This window comes from Pistacia vera, unplaced genomic scaffold (genome assembly GCF_008641045.1).
Source record: "Pistacia vera cultivar Batoury unplaced genomic scaffold, PisVer_v2 Contig223, whole genome shotgun sequence".
Classification (NCBI taxonomy): Eukaryota; Viridiplantae; Streptophyta; class Magnoliopsida; order Sapindales; family Anacardiaceae; genus Pistacia; species Pistacia vera.
This window is the reverse complement of record NW_022196028.1, coordinates 100,999-122,609: the sequence shown is the minus strand read 5'-3', so window position 1 is coordinate 122,609 and position 21,611 is coordinate 100,999. Positions and strand designations below refer to the sequence as shown.

The following is a 21,611-nucleotide window of genomic DNA, read 5'->3' as shown; positions in this document are numbered from 1 at the left end:
GAACTAAGCTTGTCGTTGTTCCATCATGTTAGAGGAAGTGTAAGTGTTGACTTAAAGCACAAAACTCTGTATAGATGAAACCTTAAACTCAACATTTAGTTGCGTTTTTCTTTGAGAGATTACGACTTTTGGTTTGCACCAAAATAATGCTAGGTATATAGTTCATTAGAGATAAAAACAAAAAAAAAATTAAGCTTTAACAAGAAAGTTTAATTCAAATGAACGGGGTTATCTGATCCACACAACAAACGTTTTAAAAGCTATTTTATTTGAAGGCTATCTGCAATTTTAGTTAAAAGAGATATGTTTCTATGGAAGGAAGCTGATGACATATGGTAACACGTGTTGCTTAACCAGGGGGATACGGGTTTAATTTTCAAGCTGAAATGATATTGATAACCCCATCTCACCCCTTTGATTTCAGAAAATAACAATATCACCCTCAATTTTCGCCATTAATGAATGATTAAACATTGAAATTAATGGAACAATGGCATCAAACATGGCGGCGTTGCCAATCGTAAATGGTTGATAGGGGTGTGATACACTCTTCGCCTTAATTCAGGTGGCAGGTTTCACCAGTAGACTTAGATGAGAGTGACTTTGTTACTTTCCAAAATCAACGTGGTTAAGAGTTTTTAAGCCATAAATAGGAGGTGTTGAGTAATTTCGCTTTATTTTAAAGTAATTTTTATATGAACTTACCCATACAAATGATCTGCTTTAATATAATTAGATTACTTTAAAATAGAGATAAAATAAAAATATTTGATATGTCATACATATATGATTATCATATAAATAATTTATATATAAAGTTTATATATGTAGCATTATTTGATCTTATGATATAGGAATCATAGTCACAAATCAATATAATCAATCCTTATAATATCTTGACATGATTACTCTAATGATATTCTCTTTGTAAATTGTAGATGATTTTACCGATGAAATAAATAAAGTCTTTAAAGAGACTGCGGTACGTAAGAGATTATTAAGAATAAGCATATTTTGAAATTAAACCTAAAATGTGAATGTCAACAAATCTTACCAACCATTCCTTTACTTCTCAGGATGTAAACAAAACCATGCAACTCTATGTTAATTTTTTAATTTATTTTCGTCTATATTAATAGTTAATTTCCAATCGCAAACATAAATTTGACACAATGAAATTAAACTAGTATAGCTTAAATATATAATCAACTAAACTAATTATAAACAGGGACAAAAAAATGTTATAGCTAATTATACATATTATATCATATGGTGATGACATTAATAATAAATGATAATGATGATGATAATCACATTAATCATAATTATGATAAGGACAATGCAACCAACAATGGGTTAGCCGATTGGTAAAAGCTTAAGGTCAAAGGGTTTCCTCTCCCTGTAGTTTTAAGTTTGAATCACAAGAACGGTTGTTAATATTGTTGGCCACTGACTGCAGGGCTTGCCCTGTTTCAGAAGCCTTGTTTGGAGTCGGAGGACTAGTCGAGGTGTCATAAGCTAGCCTAGACACCCCTAGTAACAAAAAAAAAAAATGTTTCAGAAGCCTTGTTCAGGGTCAAAGGACTAGTGAAAGTACGCGTAAACTGGCCGAACATGCCCAAAAAAAAAAAAAAAAAAACACTGCAAAGAATCAATATTGAATCCCGAGATTTAGTGTTTAAAAGACAAAATGAACGTTTGTAGTTGACCAACTTTGACTAACAAAATTTCAGTTTTACCCTTTATATTTACAAATAAATTGTATTAATAATTTTATTTTATGTACAAAGAAAATAAATAATCATACATATATTGTTATTCAAGTCAAGTCTTTAATATTGTATAAAATCTCATATAAACATCCAAAAATCATTCAAACACAAAAAATAAAAATCCCTTACAAAAAAACAACAATTTCAAAACCTAAAAATAAAATTAAAAACCTTCCAAAAAAATAATAAATCAAAACCCTGAAAATTTATCACACATATAAAACTTAAAACTAAATTCCATAATTTTAACATGATATAGTTTTTGATGTAAGATTTATGTTTCTATTAATAGGTTCCCACACCACCACCCTTTTATTATAAACTTTGGTGCAGTACAATCTACTATAGATCACATTTTAAAGTCGTTATTTAGTTAATTAATTTATAATACTAACTTTTTTATTTGTTTTCCTTTATGCAGAATGTTGAAAGAGATTTTTGATGAAGAATACAATCTTCATGTAAAAGTTATGGATTATGAACTTGTTCGTAGTGAAAAATTGAAAATATGAGTATTTTCTAATTGATTATATTTGGCTGTGAGAATTTGCACAGAAATTGTAGAGTTTTATTTTATAAATATTTTGCTGACATTTATGACTATTTGCGTGGACTTCACTTCTATATATGTTCTAGATGATGATAAACCTACTAGTCAAATTAAAAAACAACCAATTCGAAATGGTTTTGTAAGCAAGACCTCTCATAAATAGAGCTGTTTACAAGCGCAGCCAAGTCAAGTTTCTGACTTAACGAGCTAGGCTCGTGAAAAGAAAAAGGAAAACGAGCTCGAGCCGAGTACAAAATTATTGGCTCGACTCAGCTCGTTAAAAAGGGAAGCCGAGTTCAAGCCTGGCTCGTGAGCCAGTTTAACGAGCTGAATTCGAGCTGGCTTACGAGCCAGAAAAAAAAAAAAATGCAGTTTTCTTTATCCATGATAAGTATATCTTCAAACTTAGAAGGTAACCAAAAGACGGCGTCGTTCAAAGATTCTGACTCGGCCATGTTGACAGCAGAAGAAAAACAAAGAAGAGAAAAAGAGTTCAAAGATTCTGACTCAGCCATGTTGACAGAAGAAGAAAAACAAAGAAAAGAAAAAGAGAAGAAGAGGCTTTGGTTTGGTTTGGTTTTGAGGGCTGCATTGTGCTGCGTGAAGAAGATTTAATAAGGATGGAGCTTTCAGTTATATATATATATATATATATATATATAGAGAGAGAGAGAGAGAGAGAGAGAGAGAGAGAGAGAGAGAGAGAGAGAGAGCAACCAACAAAAGAAGAGAAAAGAGGGATGAGACAATTTTAAAAAAAATTGCAAGAAACAAAATACACAGTACAAAGAAGGACTGAAGGAGCCACTTGCCATCTGTTCATTTTTATTGGGGTTTAAAAAATGCAGTTTTTTAAAAAAAAAAAAAAAAAAAACCAACCACCAACGTCTCAAAACCACCTCTAAGAGACCACACGAAACACTCTCACAGCCACACACCTGCTCAACGAAAACCGGGAACCATCAGCAGACCAGCCAACAGAGAAGTCACACACCAAACCGCTAACACCAACCACCTGCCAAGCACCCATCTGCTGCAAAAACTCCAAGAACAAAAAGTCCAACAGCCTCTAAGCCTTGCCTCCTTCCATGAAGAGAACCACACCACCACGACACAACCAACAAAAAAAACATAATTCCAAAGCACTCACCAACAAAGCCGCATGTCCCACCTTCCAACTACCAACAAAAAAGACAAAACCAAAAACAAATTGCACAGTCCACCCAAAAACAATGCCATCACCAACACCAACCACCAACAAGGTTCCCTAGTGAGAAGATAAAAGAGGAACCTCATAGAGAAGCAAAATGGCAACACACCAAACCCCAACGACATCTTGACTTGTTTGCCAAATTTGAACAACACTTTGCTTGATTTGTTTGGTTATGACTGCTCTCCCCTTCCTCCCATCTTCTTCTTCTTGTTTTCAGTTTGATTTGCTTTGGATTCGCCAGTGAATGGGTTTCAGTCGCGTTTTAGGGATTTTAACATCAAGGTTTTTTTTGTTATTTTTGCAAACTTTTTGTTTTGGAAATTTTGTTTAATCCTCCATACTTTAAAAAAACCCGCCTAATAATTCGAGCCTAGCTCGACTCGTGAGCCTACTGAGCCAAGGCAGGCTTGAACTCGGCTCATTCTCTCTCACGAAGCAAGTCGAGCTAGCTCGATTCCAAACAAGGAGAGCCATACTCGAGCCGAGCTGAGTCGACTCGCAAGCGGCTCGCCTCGTTGAACAATCCTACTCATAAGGTTTTTGGACACTTCTATCCCTGTTTTTCATACTTAATCACATTAATACTATTGCTTCCATAAAAATCTTAAAAAAAAAAAAAAAAAAAAAAAACTCTTGATTTAAGATTGAAATGTAGAATATTATGGTTTTTTGGTTTATTTTTTGAAAGAATTTAGTGTTAAAAGATATATGAAATATTAAAAATATGTTTAGTGTATTAAAAAAAAAAATTATGTTGATCCAAATTGGGTTAAAATTTGACTTTTGTAGGAAAATGATTAACAAACCCGGGCAAATTCCATTAAATTCGAGTCTCTCGAGTCCAACCACTCAAGTCAATCACTTGAGTCTAGTTGCTCGAGCAAGGTATCATGATATTAACCTCGTTTGAGTGGACCTTTTTCGTGAACAAGTTCTAAAGGAACTTTAGCTCTAGACACAGATTCATTAAAATGTAACCTAGGAAGTTTTCCTAAGTGGCAAGCATCACGGAAGTCAAAAGAAGATTGCTAATCAGAAACTTTCAGCTGATGATTACAAGTTTGAATACGATGCTTTAAAATGGCAGGACTTGGATGCCCAAGCCTTTCATGTAAGAGTGTTCAATCAGAAGCAACAGTAGAAGTGAAACACAATGAAACAGAACTTGCCCTCTTATTATAATGATAATGATACAATGAAATCAACAATTTGGTAAGCAACTATTCATACAATCTGTAGCAAGCATTGAAACAGCAAATGTTCATTTTTATGATGAGGCAGGAGATGTCAAAAGAGAAGATGAGTATGGTGATGAAGGTAAATGTAACTCATATAGTCCTTTAGCAAGTCCTTGAAGAACTTATCCCCCTCATGTCCTAAATGAGACATATGTTCCCATGAAACAAAACAACATTGTTATCTTGCACTAATTTTGAAACACTTAAAAGGTTTTTGATGATATTAGGCACAACAAGTATGCTATTAAAAGAAAGTAAATATGAGGTTTTAGTGACAACTGACAAGAGAGGCATTACCATAGTGAGTTATCGAAAGCATCCATCCACTGCCCACAGTAACTTTATCTGCTCCATGATACTCATTCTGAATATGTAAACTGTTCATGTCATTTGTAATATGGCTGAAAGCACCACTATCCACATACCAGCTCGCATCACTATTACTTGCTCCGCCATCTGAAGCAACTATATAAGCTGGATACTGATCACCTTAGCCAGGAGTAAACACTGCATTAGAAGTCAAGTTGCTTCCATAACTAAATTTGCAGTCATATTTCGAAAACTTCCATTCTGAAAATTTCCAGGCTGATGAATTGCTCCATTTTTCACTTGTTGTGGCACAAAGTTCCTCTCATGTCTGTAGTAACAGATGTCAGCTGAACAACCATACTTGTTACACACTTGACAAGTAGGTCTGGAAGCCCATCTTCCTCCTGAATTTCTTCCCCCTCTGCCTCTATTACTTTGACCACCTCTAACATTACCTCCTCTTCCACTATTTTCTTTGACGATGTCCTGCTTATTCCACAAAAGAAAGTCACGATTCTCAATGACTTCAACTCCTTCCTCAATTTTGTTCCATCAATGAAACCGAGCAGATTATTTGCTCTAATTGGAGGCAGGACTTGAGATCGCCAAGTTTTGAAGTTTCCTCAACCAAGCTTGATAGGTGTCTCAAAGCCATACAAGGAGGTTGTGAAAACAATTGAGCTGTTCTTCAAAATTATTGAAGAATTGGAGTTATGATTTTGACCAATTTAATCATGAATTACTTTGCTATTGCTTTGATTTTTTGCCATCCACTCTGTACCATAATAGAAAATGAAATCTAGCTCTTTGAAGTTTGACACAGAGAAAACAAGAGAAACAGAAGGAGAACTTTTATTAATCAAGCTTCTAATGATTTCTTTATATACAATTTCAGAAACTAACTAATGGTTTGTCAACTTCCTTCACTTGATAATCAACTGAACTCCATGTGCTGCTGCCGACTTGGCATTGTTCACTTAACTAATGAGCTGCAGTGTTTGCTTCCCTAACAAAGACCCACCCTAATCTACCCATTTGCCATCCCGACAGTAAGTAAATGATGGAATTTTTATTATAATATAAAATATTTGTGCTGCTATAAGTTATATGACCTTCTCTGTCCTTATTGTTATGCATTATTGAAGCATAAAATTTGTATTTACATGTTACAAATTATTGGTAAATGAAATTTTTAATGATTTAAAGATATTATTCATGAAGACACAAAACTTGGCCGAGTAATACACATCAGATTCTCCTCTGAGCTTTTTAATCAACTCAATTTTTTCATATAAAATATTTAATTACTACACAAACTTATACAACCCTAATCTAATTTAACCATTAATATCTTTTGTGCATCTCAAATATTAATGAAATTAAAACAACAAACAACCAAACAACACACTTTACACCAAGAAATTAAAATCAATGTTATTGAATTGAAAAATCCATTGAGTAGATAAACTTGAGAATTAACATAAATAATGTACAAATAGTGTCCCCGGAAGACTAATTTTTTATTCTTCTCATTAAAACCAATGAAATGGAGTAAAATGCAAGTGGCGATAAAATGACATTATTCAATGGTTGTACTTTAAAAAAAAAAAAAAAAAATCTGTATTCTTACACAAGGGATTTCCAAAAAATTGTTTGCCTTGGTCAAATGGTAAAGCAATATTAAGAAAAAATATGTATTCTCACACAAAAAGGGATCGACTGCCAAAACCTGATTAGGAAGAAGAAAGTCTGTCTTCACGAATACTTCCCTTGACAGCTCCTAGTCTCTCAGGAGGCCATACAATATGGGTGACCCTTCCTTGAACGAGGCCCAAAGGAATCTGCCAGAAACAGCGAGCTCAAGTTTGGGAAGAAAATAAGAAGATGTAAAAGCAGAAAACTCATTAAGTGAGTTACATATACGGATTACATTTTACACCATAATGCAACTAAATCAGTCAACTGATTACACCTACAACCATCTAACCCAAAAGAAGCCTTAGAAAGGCTAATTAAAACTTTATTTTATTATACACGGGGCATTAGAATAAAACGCTAAAAAGGATCAATTAGTGACCATAAGCATTTAAAAGTAAATAAAAAAAGTCAGCAGGATTTACTTATTGGAGTTGGATTGAAATACTCTACTAAAAATCTTGAGATTTCATCATGAGTTTCTGTAAAAGATTCTAACTGGAAATACAGCATTACAGTAATGACAAAATTTTCCACAGGTAAACGACATTAGAATTCCATCATACAAATGATTCTACTTAAAACTATATTAATTCAAAAAAAAAAATATCCGAAAATGCTTATTCCATATATGCAGTAGCACTAGAATGCAATCCTAAAGAGGATTAATTTAGGGACCACAATCATAGAACCATCTGATCAAGTAAGAAACGAAAAGGATTCTATTATTGGAGTTGATTGAAATGCGTCGTTTAAGAACCTAGAGATATAAGAATCATGAGAGTTTTATTGAAAGCTTCTTAATTGGAATAAGACTATGGCATAATTTTCCAATAAAAATCCATTTTAAATTTTATTAATAAATATGGTTCTTCGAAGAACTTACTGGGCCAAAAGATCTTGAATCCATACTAGAAGACGGATTGTCTCCCTCAACCCAACAATGTCCATCCGGGACCTTCACAATATCATAAGAACTGCGAGTTCCAATCCAGTCACCTGGCAAACCAATAATTCTCTTCACATGCTTCTCCTTGTGATTCTGAGGCGAGCTGCAATAATTTGCAACTACTAATATCAGGTTCAAGCATCAAAACTTCACATCAGTATGCTTCATCAACTTTCAAAAATGAATCTCACTTAACATTTCAAAATCACTGGATTACACAATCCCATAACAAGAAGTCAAGAACCCATAAATTTTGCAAGTGACACACAGCAGAACACGGTGAATGTATCGAGCATATCATTCTAAAAGAGCCATTCAATACAGGTCCATTTCAAGTAACATGAAGAAATCATTTCACATTTCTTTCACTTAAAACATATGCAATGATAGTTCACTGGATTTGCATCATTCAGGCGTAATAAATCATAAATATTTCTAAGCATCATATCAAAACAAAACGACTAACCGAAAAACAACCACATCGCCGGGCGAAAATTTGTACTTTTCAAGACAAAACTTCTCCACTAAAACATAATCATCTGCACAAATAAACTTATAATCAGACAATGAAAATTACCTTCACAGCACAAAATTCTTAAAAAATTCTTGACCCAAAAAATAAAAAATAAAATAAATATATTACCAGACAATGATCCCCCAAAGGAATCAGATCTAGGATTGAAGGTGGGTGACATAGACGCGCCGCGCACAGGAAGAATACTAGCATAACGATCTGAAACAGTAAGGCCTATGAGTCCAAAAGTGAAGAACTTCTTACCAAAGCTCCATAAAAAGCTGTGAGATGCCATACCCAGATAAAAATGCTCACAGATTGATGCATTTCAAGTGAAGAATGAAACCATCTGCAACAGAAGCTATCAATGTCAAAAGAAATATAACAAAGCACAGAGAGAAGTTTAGCTGATACGCAGATGGGTATGAAGTTATACCTTACTTCAAGTTCATTAATTGAGGAAAGAAGGGTTTAGGGTTTATCTATTGAGGAGGTGATTGCCAAAGCCTACACCGCAGAGAGGCTGTGTTACTAGAGGGCCTGGCCTTTGGGCTTTGATTTTTTTTTTTTTTTTTTTTTTTTTTTTGAATATTAGTATTTCTCTTAATATTCTTTAAAAACCATATTTCAAATAAGTAAAGAGCATCTTCGTTAATTTATAAATATAAAGAATAAAATTTGTATTCAAATCCAATTGATTCTTTAAATTAGACTTCATAAATAGGAGAGAGAATTAATAATGAAATGCATAAAAACTTGTAATTTATTAAATAAAATTAGGATAGATAATGAAATTTGACTTTCTAGATGTAGAGAGTTAAACTTGCTCTTTAATTTATATTTAAAAAATAAAGAGTATTAGACTTTTATTTTTATACACAAACTCTATATAATAAAGAATTCGGATCATATAAAAAGTCTTTTTTTAAGATGCTCTTTCAAATTATATTCCCTCTTAAAACCATCGCTTCACTCCCATGATTCTTTAATTTTGAGTCTCGACCATTAGATTTCGTGGTTTAGTGATAGTCTTGATCTTGACCATTAGATTTCTTGATTTAGTAGAATACTACTTATGATTTATTAATTTGTTTTTATTACTTAAAATAAAATATTAGAAATAATTGTATTAATTGAAAATATCCCTCACCTACATTGAGGTTTTAAAACTATAGGAAATAAATGAAGAATTATAACAAATTTAAAAGACTTCAATTTATTTCCATTCTCCATCAATACATAAGACTTTAATTCGTCAGAATAATACACCACTTACACCATTTTTTTACATCATTTTTATTATATTATAACATATGTCACAATCACACCAATTTTATTATAATAATAAAAATTTAAAATAATTAAAAATTTATGTGATTGATACGTGAGCCTAACGTTTAAAAGAGTGGTGTATTACTCATTCGTCCATTAGATGATTCCTTTTATACATTAGCAACAAAGGTTTTCATTTTTTAAGCACCAAAAATCATATCACCTGAAATTCATTCATCTCCACTCTTAGACCACCTCTACATTCTTCTTCTCCACAACATCCAACAAAAAATCCGTCATAACAGATTCAAAATCAGGTAATTTCTCGTACCCAGGAAAATAATTAATATCGATGACAAGAAAGCTCTCACCATCCCTAATCAAATCAAAGTTAAAAAGATTCAACCCCATTTCTTCTCTCAACGCCTTAGCCAATTCCACGACAAAATTCTCAGACGGCATCTCAACACAACTATCATCACCCTTTTTTTGCTCATTCTCACACAAATTCGATATCTGCGAAAATGGTAAACAACCCTTCAATGTTTTCATCTTCTCCTCTGAGATATCGGGCAACGAATTTCTCCTCACGCATACCACATGTGAACCCAAAACGTACACTTTGAACACAACCCCACCGTGGTTCACAAACTCCTGCAAGACAATCGGCGACGTCAATTTCAATTTCTCAAGCCCTTCGTTGGCGAAAATCAGATACATTTCGTGTGATTTCACGCTCCCGTCCGCCAACAACGGCTTAGCGATTACCGGAAAGTCTAATGTCAGCGCGAAATTTACCATATCGGAAACGACAAGCTCTTTCGGAACGCCAAACGACGTGTCGTTTTCGAAATTGATTTTCAGTTGAGAGACGACTTTGAGCATTGAGATTCTGTTGTTGAGTCTTTGAATTGAGTGAGGGGAATCGATTACTGGAACATTAGGGTTTTGGGAGGAGAAGTGTTGCAATTGGAGAGGCCAATCGGAACCGTAGATTTTGTGGATGATGCAATCGAACGGTCCTTGTTCGATCAAGGGTTTGTTTGGATCGATGCGAATTAAGTCGATGCCACGTCGGGTTGCGCAGGCGAGGAGAGAGGGTTGGGTGAAGGTTTTCTCTTTTTCGGGAGTGAAGGCGTAGCCAATATGGTAGCGTTGAGTTTGAGATTGGTTTGACATGTCTTCGGATTGTTTGGAAGGTGAGAAAGTTGAGAGAAAATTTGTAATAAAATAGAGAAACTTTGAAGGTTTTGATTCTTTTGAAGTGGAGAGAAAGGGAAAGGCTTAAGTGAGAGGTGACGTGGCAATACTGAGATCAAACACCTGGCATTTAAAATGAGATTTAAATAAGACCGTAGGATAAAATCAGCGGTTTAATTAAAGTTAAAAAAGGAAATTGTGTAATTTAACTAGTTAAATTTTTATTTTTATTTTCTAATTAGAATTAAAGTAGAACTGTTTCTCACGTAACATTATAGTTAAAGTTAAGTAAGATCAAACTTATAGTCTTGAATATGAAAATTATAAATTTAAAAATCGTATAATAAATTTAATAGTTGTAAATAAGTCACGAAATTACAAAATAAGTAAATTTAATACATGAACATTAAATTAAGAATAACTTAAACTAAGATTCTATAAATAAAATGTAAATCTATATTAATAAAACAGAATTGACTATCATATCACTGAACCAAATAAAAACAATAATGATTCTATTTAGATAAAATAAGTACAAATTCTTTATCAGAAACTCTTGTTCCCTTTGTTTATGTTTTTAGAATAGTGTTATATTCTGAATAGGATTTAATCAAATATGATAAGATTCTGATAATATGTTTGGTATATTTTTTGAAAATATATAGATTATTTTTTAACCCCTTACATTTATTAATTTGACTAAACACCTTCCACAATAAAAGTTTATAAATTAACAAACACCCCTACTCACCCAACTATTTCCGACAGTCGACCACCACCGTTGGACGATGCTTGGAAGTCACCAAAATGGTGCACGACTGGCTAAATCTGGGCGGTCGTGCGCCGATCTGACCTTTTCTGGTCAGATTTACAGCCAAAGATCTGGCAATTGACGATGGCTAAGATATGGTTGTAGATCTAGCCAAAAACGGCAAGATTGGCGCACGATCGATTGGATCCACCGGTCAGATCAACTGGTCATGCACCATTCCGATGACTTTCGGCTACCATCCAACGGTGGTGGCTGACAAGGAGAAATTTTGGTGGTTAGGGTTTATAAAATTTGGGAGAGAATATGATTTAGGGATGGAACAATTTGGGAGGGAATTTGATTTATTGTATATTTCCAATTTGATTTTAAATTTTTTTTTTTCTTTTTTTTTTTTAAGTTTTAGGGAAGTAATGTGGCATGTTGGTGATGTGGCAGATGAGGTGGCTCTACCACGTCAATTAGTAAGGATGGTTAGTAAGTTCCGTTAGTAAGGATAACATTACTCTTATAGCTAGGTTTCAAAAAATAAGACTCAAAACCAATCTAAGATTTAAAGTAGACTCCAAGAGAAGAAAAAATGCATGCCACTGCCATGAGTGGTAGTGATAACAAATTCCCATTTAATGCATGGCAAAGAAAAAATTATAGCGACAATGACTGAATTCCTTTCAATAAAATATATCATACAAATATTAAAAGAAATAGGACTTTTAGTAATAACCTCTTTTCAACTTGTCTATTGAACAATTAGAATCAAAGTGAACATAAATTCAATTGAAAGAGGACTTGAGGTCTGTATTGAAAGATTCACGCTTTTCTGGCGAAGAGCCACTGTGGAGGTAACAATGGAATTTCGGAAAATCCATGGCGATCACTCTGTTCACTTCTCTCTTTTGGTTCCTCCGTCAGATTTTAGAAGCTTTGAAACGACAGGGCTGGATTCTCAATGGTTTCGATGGTTAGGGTTAGAGTTTTGTTTGTCAGCAGGGAGAAGAGCACTGGAGAAGAAGAAGAAGAAGAAGAATAAATAGAAAAATGAAAAATGAAAAATGAAAAATGGAGAAGAGATGGAAAAAAGCGATGGAGAAGAAGAACAAGAAATAGAAAATTGAAAAAGGGAGAAGAAGAAATAGGAGCAATGGAGAAGAAGAAGAAATTGAAAATTGAAAAATGGTGAAGAAGAAATAGAAAATCAGGTTTAGGGATTGTAAAATTTGGGAGGGAATTTGATTTGGAAATTTTGGGTTTGAATTTTTTTATTTTTTTTTTTAAATTTTAAGGCATTAAGTAACATGGCCCACATGCCACATGACTCTGATGTGATATGTTATGTGACGTGCCATGTCAGTTTTGTACATAAATCTCTTTATAAGAAACTTTTACAAATAGCATTAGGTGCGTTTGGTTTATTATTTTGAGTAGGATTTTGGGGATAGTATTGGATAATTGGATAGGGGAGTATTACGAGATAAAATTTAAAAATTTATGAAAAAGCCCCCAAGGTTTGCTAATTTAATAAATACCCTAATATATTAAAATATTGTAAAATGACAAAAACACCCTAACCACCCACAGTTTCAGATTCCGACCACCACCGCCGGAATCTGATCGGAAAATGGAAATGGCCACACATACCTGTCGGATCTGGATGTATTCGATCGACATGGCATTTTTCGGCCTTATCCACCACGGATCTAGCCAGAAAATGCCAGATATAAGGCCGGATGTGGCCTTCGACGGCCGGAAAAGGCCATCTGACGGCCAAAGATATGGCCGTCGTTGTCTGTCAACGATGGCCAAGATTTGGCCGTCGTTGAAAGTCAATGACAGCCATTTCTTTGGCCATCGGTGACTGCTAGATCTAGCCTTTTCCGGCCAGATCCGCCATGGATCTAGCCAGAAAAGGCCAGATCTGGCCATTACTGGCAATTTTCGGTGGTTTTATGACTGTTTTGATAGATTTCGACTACCACCGGCGGTGGTTGCCGGAATCTGACAAGTATTGGCTGATGAGGGTGTTTTTGTTAGTTTTTAAACTTTTTTCTGGGAGGTATTTAATGAAATTAATAAACTTATAGGATCTAAAAGTAATTAAAAAAATAGACTAATATTTTGGAAATAACGTGCTAAACAACATTTAAAAAATAAGATCCAGAATATGGATAAAAACAATAAACCAAACGCACCAATTATTGTTCTTTTAATCTATTACTATTATCTAAACCGAGAATTTGCCACGGGCCAATTAATGGGCCCGTTGATATCAGGTATGGGTCTTGGAGCCCATGGTTTGTCCACGTGGTATTTTTAGCTTCAATGTCTCTCTGCTTGTATTTTTCGCTGCGCCCGAGCTGCAATGTGGAGTTGTAGTGGCTACTGAGAAAGAAAATGAAGAAGGTGGTGTTGAAGCAATTAATGGAGACCTCATTCTCTCTTGCATCTTCAAGACGCAACACGCCTTTCTTGCTCTCCTCTCAACGCGTAACTTCTCTCTCTTTTTCGTTATTTATATTTTTCACTATTTGTGCTTTTTGATTGATGGGTCATGGGTGCAACAATCGAAAAAGAAAAGAATACTTTTGATTTTAGATGGTTAGTAAAATTAAAAAAAATGGGATCATTTCCTTTTAGAATCATGTGGAAAAAAAATTGAAAGTAAAGCAGCATAGAAAAATTTTAAAGACAACATTTAACTGGTATATATAATTTGAGTGCCTGGTTATACATTATTGGTTAGGATATAGTAGTTTATGGACTGCAATGAACAAATTTACTAAGCTTAAACAAAATATTGCTCAAAAATCCGTTAAATAATTCATTGGCATACATAATTTATGTTTGCTACCAAATGAAATTTTGATAAATTTGGCTGAGGTGTGTTGAGAGATTTTTTGGTATAGGCAACATGGCATGCGAAGGAAACATTATGTTTGTAGAGACTATGTTTTCTGAAGGAGATTGCCTGGGCTAGTTTTTTGTCTTGGAAAGTACCAATAGTGATGGAGCCATATGTCCTAGCATGACGCAGAACTTTGAAACATGGGCTAACAGAAAGAGAAAAGTATTTAAGCAGCAAAATAGGTTCCTGTGTTTAATTACTTATTTCCTTTTTGGCCTTAATATTACTTCTATCCAACTTATTGTGAATATATATGTGCATAGCTTATTCAGATAGAAGAGTGAATTAGTTTTGTTATTTACTATGACATATTTAATCATGGTCATCTTTGAGCTTTTGATAATTAAGTTGCCGGCTACAGCTTGTACACATTGTGATTATTTTATGTTGTTTCAGTAAATTCATTATTTGCTAATTTTGAATCTCTTAAGCAATATCTGGGATTGCAGTGTGATAGAATTTTCTTGAATAAAATGTGTGTTTGGTGCTTATCTTGCTGGGTGTAAGGTGTCTCACTGCTGTATCATTCGACTGCTGCATTCACTATGTAGTTTTACTTAAAGTGGCCTTTTCTTTTCAACATATAAGGAAACTTAATCAGAACAGTATTCTATCCCAAGAATGATCTAATAGTATCCTTAATTTATGGACTTCTGCAGAATGCGTTTCAGCCCTGTACTTTGAGGTGGAAGTTGAAACAGTCATGTTTTCTAGGTGAATGTTTATTTGACGACACTAAAAGTACTGAAAAAATTTATTTCTGAACTTTACTGGCTTTTATATTTGTTTGCAATGTTACTAATTTCAATTAGATTCTTTGTGTCTGTGTTCACTGAAACTACCACTCTGCCTGCCATATTGTTTTCATGATACTCAGTGGTCTTATGTTTCACTGTGGAATGTAAAAGAAAAAAAAAAAAAAAAAAAAACCAGAATGTTATCATTAAGCAGAACATTTTCTAGATTTCCTACTGCCTCTTCATCTTGAACTGTGATCAGTTACAAAAATCTTTGTCTTGGTTAATAGACAAAAGCTGACCTATCATTATAGTCAGGGATGATTGCATGGATCTCCTAAGGTTTGCTTTAAATAGAATCAAAACCTTGAGTTTCAGAAATAACACAACCAACCTTGAAAAAGTAAGTGCTTGCAATTTGAGACATGTCAAAAGGCAACAAAAAGTTATAGATGCTCTTGTCATTTCCCACTCTTTCTCTCCCACCTGGTTTTCTTTCGCCTTCTTTTTTCTCGCTCTCCTTATCTTCCCCCTTTGTATTTCTCTTTAATTTCTTTCTTCAATTGTCTTTTTCTCTTTCTTATATACCATATTAGCAAGCAATTTGAGACATGTTAAAAGGCAACAAAAGGTTATATATGCTCTTGTCATTTCCTTCTCTTTCTCTCCCACCTGGTTCTCTTTCGCCCTCTTATTTCTCACTTGCTCTTTCTCCCCCTTTGTATTTCTCTTGAATTTGTTTCTTCAATTGTCTTTTTCTCTTTGTCATTCACCATATTAGCATTGTGTTGACTTCCACAATATTGTTGGAGTGAACTTGGGAAAGTGAAATGAGAAAGAAATTAAATAGAATGGAGGGGAAAAAGAATCGAATATGTGGAAGTTATTCCAAAGGACGAGTATGACCTTTCATTGCTCTACATATGTCTCCACGTGTTAGGTAATTGCTTTTTTAAAATGACTTATTAACATTAGGGTTTTTGTGTCTAAAACCTCATGGTTATATTGTCTTTAGATGGAACTTAGGGATTCGTTGTTATTAAAAATCATCATTTTCTTCACCATGACAACTATTAAGCTATGGGAAATTTTGACTATCTAAGATGGTGTGCAACATCAATGAGATCATCTTTGGCCATTTTTGCAATCATTTTATTTAGCTATATATATAATTTATTTATTTATTTTTTTTGGGTTTTGCTTTCGGAGAGGGAGGATGGTAGTGTTGGAGCTGTTACTTTTGTCGAAACACAAGCCATCTTGAAGTTAGCCCATAGTGAAGTGTGAAACCTGGAAGTTTAGCATGGTTCTAATGCTCTGTGGAAACTGAGGGTGAAGATATTTCTATTACTGGTTAGTTGTTGAACCAGCGTTTGAGACTGCAACTAGGTTACATAAATTAATTTTGATTTTACTTACATTAGGGGTTGCACTCAAGAACCTGTCTTCAAAATGAAGGGTCAGACAAAATAAATGTTTTTGATGGCAAGACATTAACAGCAGTCATTATTAGGGTTCTGTATATGATCTATAAGCCTAGTGGATATACGTTTGATTGGCATCTTTAGACATCGTTTCCTGGTGGATATTAAACAGATAGCCAAAATTTTGGGCTTTAGGTCAGAAAGAGAAGAGAGAAGAAGAAAAGTGGAGTATATTCCACAATTAGGATTAGAGTTTAAGGTTTACTTAGCCTCCTTATATATATAGTATTGTCTATAGACAAATTTAGTAAATTACCCTTACACCCAATTAATGATTATAGAACCTATTAAAACATTTCAATGCAAAAGTTTTGTAAAGGATTTCAGTTTTATCTGCAGTATTATGGACATTTTGTTTCCTATCAGAAAAATAAAAACTAATTTCAATGTTGGTGTTTTATTAAGCAATATCAAGTACTAGTGTTTTTGTTTTGGGTAAATGATTCATTAACTTTGTGATGAATTTGTATCTGATTCATATCTTATCATTTGCTTTATCAATTATTAGGATATAAGTAATAGCATATGATGCAAAAACACTATGCAGCTTACTATGTAGTTTGTACTTAATAAGAGTTGTTCTTCTCTTAGCTATTCCTTGCATTTCCTTTAAAACAGGGAAATCTTGGATTTTCTTATGGTCTTAACTGGGCTCTGGCTGGAAAAGGTGTTATTGTGAAGGATAAAGCTTTTCAAAATTTGACATCATCTGAGCTACAGCAGAAAGGTGCAACAATTGTAGGTGATATATCAACTGAACTCATGCTAATTCAATTTTGTTTCTTTTAGTTTGTCTGTCTGATTTTTCCTCCTCTTTTTGCTAGCATCCTTATCAGGACTTCCTCTTCTTGTTAGAGGAAGTGTACGTGGAGGAATTCTTGATATTTCTAAGGGACACTACACTAAACTACTGAAACAGGCATGTATTGACTGAGCTTTCTGCACTATATTATTTCATGGCTAGGCATTTATGAGAGATTAGAGGAGGAACTTAATCTGAATGGGTTGAATCCTTATTCTGTTTTGTATTGGAAGTGTGTCAACAGTGGTGTGGTAGATGAACATGGATAAGAAGCCCTGAAGAAACATAGGAAAAATAAGTAGAATACTTTGGCTACATTAAAGAACTTTGATGAACGATGTTGTCATAATTTGGGCAAGTATTGGATGTTAAAAATACTTTACAAAGTTTTTTTTTTTTTTTTTTTTCCTTTCAACCTGTTTCATAGCAACATTTTCTAATGCTTACATCCGTGTTATATATTTATCCACATATAATCTCTGATTCATTTGACTCTGGTTTTTTTTTAAATTTTGTTTTTATTTTAACAGGTCACGACTCATTTGTCATCCATCTCAAATGTTTTTGTTCAAGACGGGGCAATTGGTTCGTCATCAGAATGTGATGCAAAAGTTCGTGTGATAAGTGATAATCCTTCTGCCATGTTGAAATTTTCAAGCATTCTCTTGAAGACACCTACTCGGGCTGTTTCCCATGATTCTTGTCCTTTGACAGTTTATGTTGCCACATCTATAAGGTATAGTTGATTTTTATTTGGTCATTGATGTACTCCCCCTTGTAGATGTTATCTACTAAAAGTATGGAGCTCTTTACATCTATGAACATACCTTTTTTGCCTTTAGTGAGTGTTTTGATGTGCCTAACTACTTTGGAAAGTATTGGGCTAGGTACTTTGTAAGCAGTGTGGGTTGCCCTTGAGAGAGAGAATTTAGAGAGAGAAAAATAATTTAGAGAGGTGGAATTTCCACTCTGTAAACATGTTGATTCACCTGTGTAGAGACACTGCTTGGCCTGGGTCCTTTTACCCTTAGTACTTCTAGGCATTTTTTAATGGAAGTAGGGATTGATGAGGTGGATCTTCTAAATGATAGCCCCGTGTCTTCATTCTTTAAATACAGCGTTTATATTAGAGGTAATTTCTTGTCCAAAATGGAGTACATGGAACTATTACAAAATGTGTTGAACACTCATATAACCTACAAATTTCAGAGTACTTGCTTGTTTACGAGGACAATATTACCTGCCCTCAAGAATTGGCTGATAATATTTCAAACGAATTCTATCTTGAATCTTTTCCAGTGACCTATTTAGACTACACAATAGATGGAACTATTAATTACACTCTTTGGCTATTCTTCATCAATATGCCTCTGCCAGGATAGTAATGGTAGGCGCTGTGAGCTCTGGTGTTTGATAATTAAAACATGATTATAGACACTGATCAATAGTGTTATTCCATTTTTTTATTTTTGGCTACAGTGTTGGTGTCATGGATGCAGTTGCTTTTGGAGCTCAAGGAAGTAATGGATTTATAACTGCTGATATTGAGCGTTCTTCACTCATTTTATGTGGTCAAGCTTTTGCTGACACAAATGGAATCAAAGAAGCGTTAACTGCCCTGTCTGGACCTATTATATGTGCACGTGGAGGCCTTCTTCTTTCTGGAAGGTAAGATATTTTAATCTTCATCATTATTGTGTTAAAATTTTGACATGTGATCTGAAATTTATATGTGAAGGATGCAAACAGGCTACTAGTGTTGGCTGACTCTGTGATACTTCTATTTGCACCTGAAGATACCATTCAGAGTTGTGCCAATGTTTTGGTGTCTGCAGATGCTGGTGTAATACTTTCCTCTCAAGGCATTGCTCCCTTGTTCCAAACTGGAAATTCTGGTGGGCCAGATATATTCAAATTGCCAGCTGCTGTTGTCTTTGCATCATCTGATTGGTAACCATACCACTCACATCCCATTTCTTTCGACAGTAATATGCATTGGAGTATAGCATTCCTTTTTAGGCTCTGCCAAGCAAGATGTTTCGTGCTCTGTAGATGCATATTATATTATTTGAATCAATTGCAATGCTTCAAAAACTTACCTTTGACTGTTCAGATTAATGTTACCAAAACTTTAGTTGCTTTAACTAAATTTCCAGTTTCCATTTTTATTAAAAATAAATTATATTTGATGTTGTTCTTATCTTTGCGTCCTGTGATAGGTAACAAAGCCACATAAACATTTGTACTTTTTCTTGGTAATCCAAACTGGAAACAAATTTTATTTCAAAGAGTGGGTAAAACTACAGTAAGCTGATTGTGAATATCAAATAGAATTATTAATTAGTTAGGAATTAGGATCTACATATTGATGTATGTTGTACAGAAGCACTATTGCATGTAAATTATAGCATATAGTAACTGTTGGATTTCTTGAGAGTTATTCATGGCTTAAATTTTCGCAGCAGATCTTTTAGCAACACAACATTAGTTAGCTCTAATGTGTTTGCTATCACTGTGGTGTTTATTCAAGATATTTCTCACTATTCTGTAATATTACATTTTTTTTTATAGTTATTTAAACAAAAACATTGCATATGGTTTATGCTTTTCCATGGTTCATGGAAGTCTCGGATATTTTTCAGCTTTAATTTCTTGACATAAAGGAGAACAATTTTAAACTTTTAAAATGTTTGTCTAAATAAAAAAATAAAAAAATTCTTGGGATATTCTTTGTTATAATATTCCATTTCTCCTTTCAGATAGAAGAAGCTAATAAAATTGCATGTGCTTGATGGTTTCATAAATTTATAATGTTCTTCATGGATTATAAATTATAAATTCTTTTAACATGCAAGAGATATGTATATATAAAACAACATTGAATATCCGTTGAAGTTTTATAAGTTAATCATCATATTGAAACAGTATTTTGAGTTTGAGAAATTGAAGGTTGGCTTTTCTGGTTGGATTACACATGCTGCTAAGCAGGGTTTCAAAGTAANTTTTTTTTCAAGTAGATATATCTGAAGTTAAAAGAGTTCAGTTGCTGCTCTAAATTCTCTCAAGGATCAGTGGCAGAAGCTTCAGACAAACTGGGTTGGTGATGATCCTTGCGGCAGTTCTTGGGAAGGAAATAGTTGTATCAATTCAAGTGTGATCTACATGTAAGTTCATTTTTCCCTTGAACTTCTGGTGCAAGCTCGCGTGGTGTGGCTGCTATTCTTCATTTTTCAATGCTTGAGAGTGACCTGAGGATTTTAATTTTCTGGAGTACTATCAGGCATGGACTTGGGAGGGAACCTGTTTGCATACATTTAGAATCTACCTGAAGTAAGGAAATTGTTAAGTTCTATCTCCACCCTTTTCGTTTCCCTGATGCAAAGACTACAAAATTCTCAAGTTTTCAATCTTCACTGCAGTTTATGCGAGATAGATTCTGTATTTTAGTTGTGAGATGCGTCTTGTGGGGCTTGTTTTATAATCCAAGTGAAATACATAGTTTCTTCCTGTGAATATTGCTTGACTTATTCGATTTCTTTTCTATTCATCTATATCTCATTGGGGATTGTTTTACTAGAATCATGAAGTTCTTGTAGTTGGATATATTTTACTATTTTAAGGGTTTATCTTTTTGACAATTTTTCCATTTGTCGCTTTTCTAGGCAAGGATCTTCAGGCTTTGGCACAATCAACTCTTTCAAAGAATATTCCACCATTTGAACCTAAAGGTAGCTCCACAACCCTTCCCTTTAACCTTCATGTTCTTAAGATCAGATCTTTTTACTAAGACACTGCTATGTTGCTCATGAAATTAATGAATTATTCTAAGGCGGGAATCTTCAAGAAAAATATAAGACCTTTCTCGACTCCAGGTTTCAAGAAATACCTCAGGAATTCTCATTTTGAGCTTCAGGTAGGGAATGCTAGAGATTGTTATATAATTTTCTTTTGTGGTAATGTAGATATTATCAGGTCCGATTGGCACACTTTTATTATCATGTCATATTCCACTATCATATCCTAAAAACCTAAAAATGCATTTGTTTTAATATTCTCAAAATTCAATCATATTTTATTCAACTCAAAATATTTAGATTATTTTAACTTCTTAGGTTTGTTAATTTAACTAAACACCCTCAACAATAAAAATTTATAAATTAACAAAAACACCCCCACCCACCCACTTATTGTTGGCAGCCGGCTAC

The 21,611-nt window shown here is 33.9% G+C and overlaps 3 protein-coding genes across 7 annotated transcripts; 1 reads left to right on the top strand and 2 right to left on the bottom strand.

The window, feature by feature from the left end:
• Nucleotides 1-4,711: 4,711 nt before the first annotated feature.
• Nucleotides 4,712-8,758, bottom strand: LOC116130626 (mitochondrial inner membrane protease subunit 2). Of its 4 annotated transcripts, none has more exons than XM_031416359.1 (6): nucleotides 8,677-8,758; nucleotides 8,370-8,589; nucleotides 8,193-8,265; nucleotides 7,664-7,829; nucleotides 6,812-6,923; nucleotides 4,712-5,763 (listed from the first exon to the last, which is right to left on the bottom strand). In XM_031416359.1, the coding sequence occupies exons 2-5, from the start codon at nucleotides 8,533-8,535 to the stop codon at nucleotides 6,816-6,818; spliced, it is 513 nt and encodes a 170-aa protein (XP_031272219.1). In that variant the 5' UTR covers nucleotides 8,536-8,589; nucleotides 8,677-8,758; the 3' UTR covers nucleotides 4,712-5,763; nucleotides 6,812-6,815. The 4 variants fall into 4 exon arrangements, with proteins under 4 accessions (XP_031272219.1, XP_031272220.1, XP_031272216.1 ...); XM_031416360.1 differs by having other exon boundaries at nucleotides 4,712-5,568; XM_031416356.1 differs by lacking the exon at nucleotides 4,712-5,763 and having other exon boundaries at nucleotides 5,778-6,923.
• A 1,000-nt stretch (nucleotides 8,759-9,758) lies between these two features.
• On the bottom strand, nucleotides 9,759-10,691 carry LOC116130645 (inositol-tetrakisphosphate 1-kinase 1-like). Its single transcript, XM_031416379.1, has one exon. It carries the CDS (start codon nucleotides 10,689-10,691, stop codon nucleotides 9,759-9,761), a length of 933 nt encoding a protein of 310 aa, XP_031272239.1.
• Nucleotides 10,692-13,880: 3,189 nt separating this feature from the next.
• LOC116130627 lies at nucleotides 13,881-19,510 on the top strand. Of its 2 annotated transcripts, none has more exons than XM_031416361.1 (6): nucleotides 13,881-13,965; nucleotides 17,223-17,346; nucleotides 17,429-17,523; nucleotides 17,937-18,142; nucleotides 18,886-19,074; nucleotides 19,156-19,510. In XM_031416361.1, exons 1-6 carry the CDS (start codon nucleotides 13,900-13,902, stop codon nucleotides 19,358-19,360), a joined length of 885 nt encoding a protein of 294 aa, XP_031272221.1. In that variant the 5' UTR covers nucleotides 13,881-13,899; the 3' UTR covers nucleotides 19,361-19,510. The 2 variants fall into 2 exon arrangements, with proteins under 2 accessions (XP_031272221.1, XP_031272222.1); XM_031416362.1 differs by having other exon boundaries at nucleotides 19,145-19,236.
• The last annotated feature ends 2,101 nt before the right edge of the window (nucleotides 19,511-21,611 follow it).

What these genes read in the sequence shown, in the direction of transcription:
- LOC116130645 (XM_031416379.1), bottom strand. Translation starts at nt 10,691, where the DNA reads ATGTCAAACCAATCTCAAACTCAACGCTACCATATTGGCTACGCCTTC.
- LOC116130627 (XM_031416361.1), top strand. Translation starts at nt 13,900, where the DNA reads ATGGAGACCTCATTCTCTCTTGCATCTTCAAGACGCAACACGCCTTTC. An exon ending in TCTTGCTCTCCTCTCAACGC is followed by an intron (nt 13,966 to 17,222) that starts GTAACTTCTCTC and finishes CCTTTAAAACAG; the next exon opens with GGAAATCTTGGATTTTCTTA. An exon ending in GGCCTTCTTCTTTCTGGAAG is followed by an intron (nt 19,075 to 19,155) that starts GTAAGATATTTT and finishes GGATGCAAACAG; the next exon opens with GCTACTAGTGTTGGCTGACT.
- LOC116130626 (XM_031416359.1), bottom strand. Translation starts at nt 8,535, where the DNA reads ATGGCATCTCACAGCTTTTTATGGAGCTTTGGTAAGAAGTTCTTCACT. An exon ending in CTTTGGGGGATCATTGTCTG is followed by an intron (nt 8,266 to 8,369) that starts GTAATATATTTA and finishes TTATTTGTGCAG; the next exon opens with ATGATTATGTTTTAGTGGAG. An exon ending in GGCGATGTGGTTGTTTTTCG is followed by an intron (nt 7,830 to 8,192) that starts GTTAGTCGTTTT and finishes AAATTATTGCAG; the next exon opens with CTCGCCTCAGAATCACAAGG.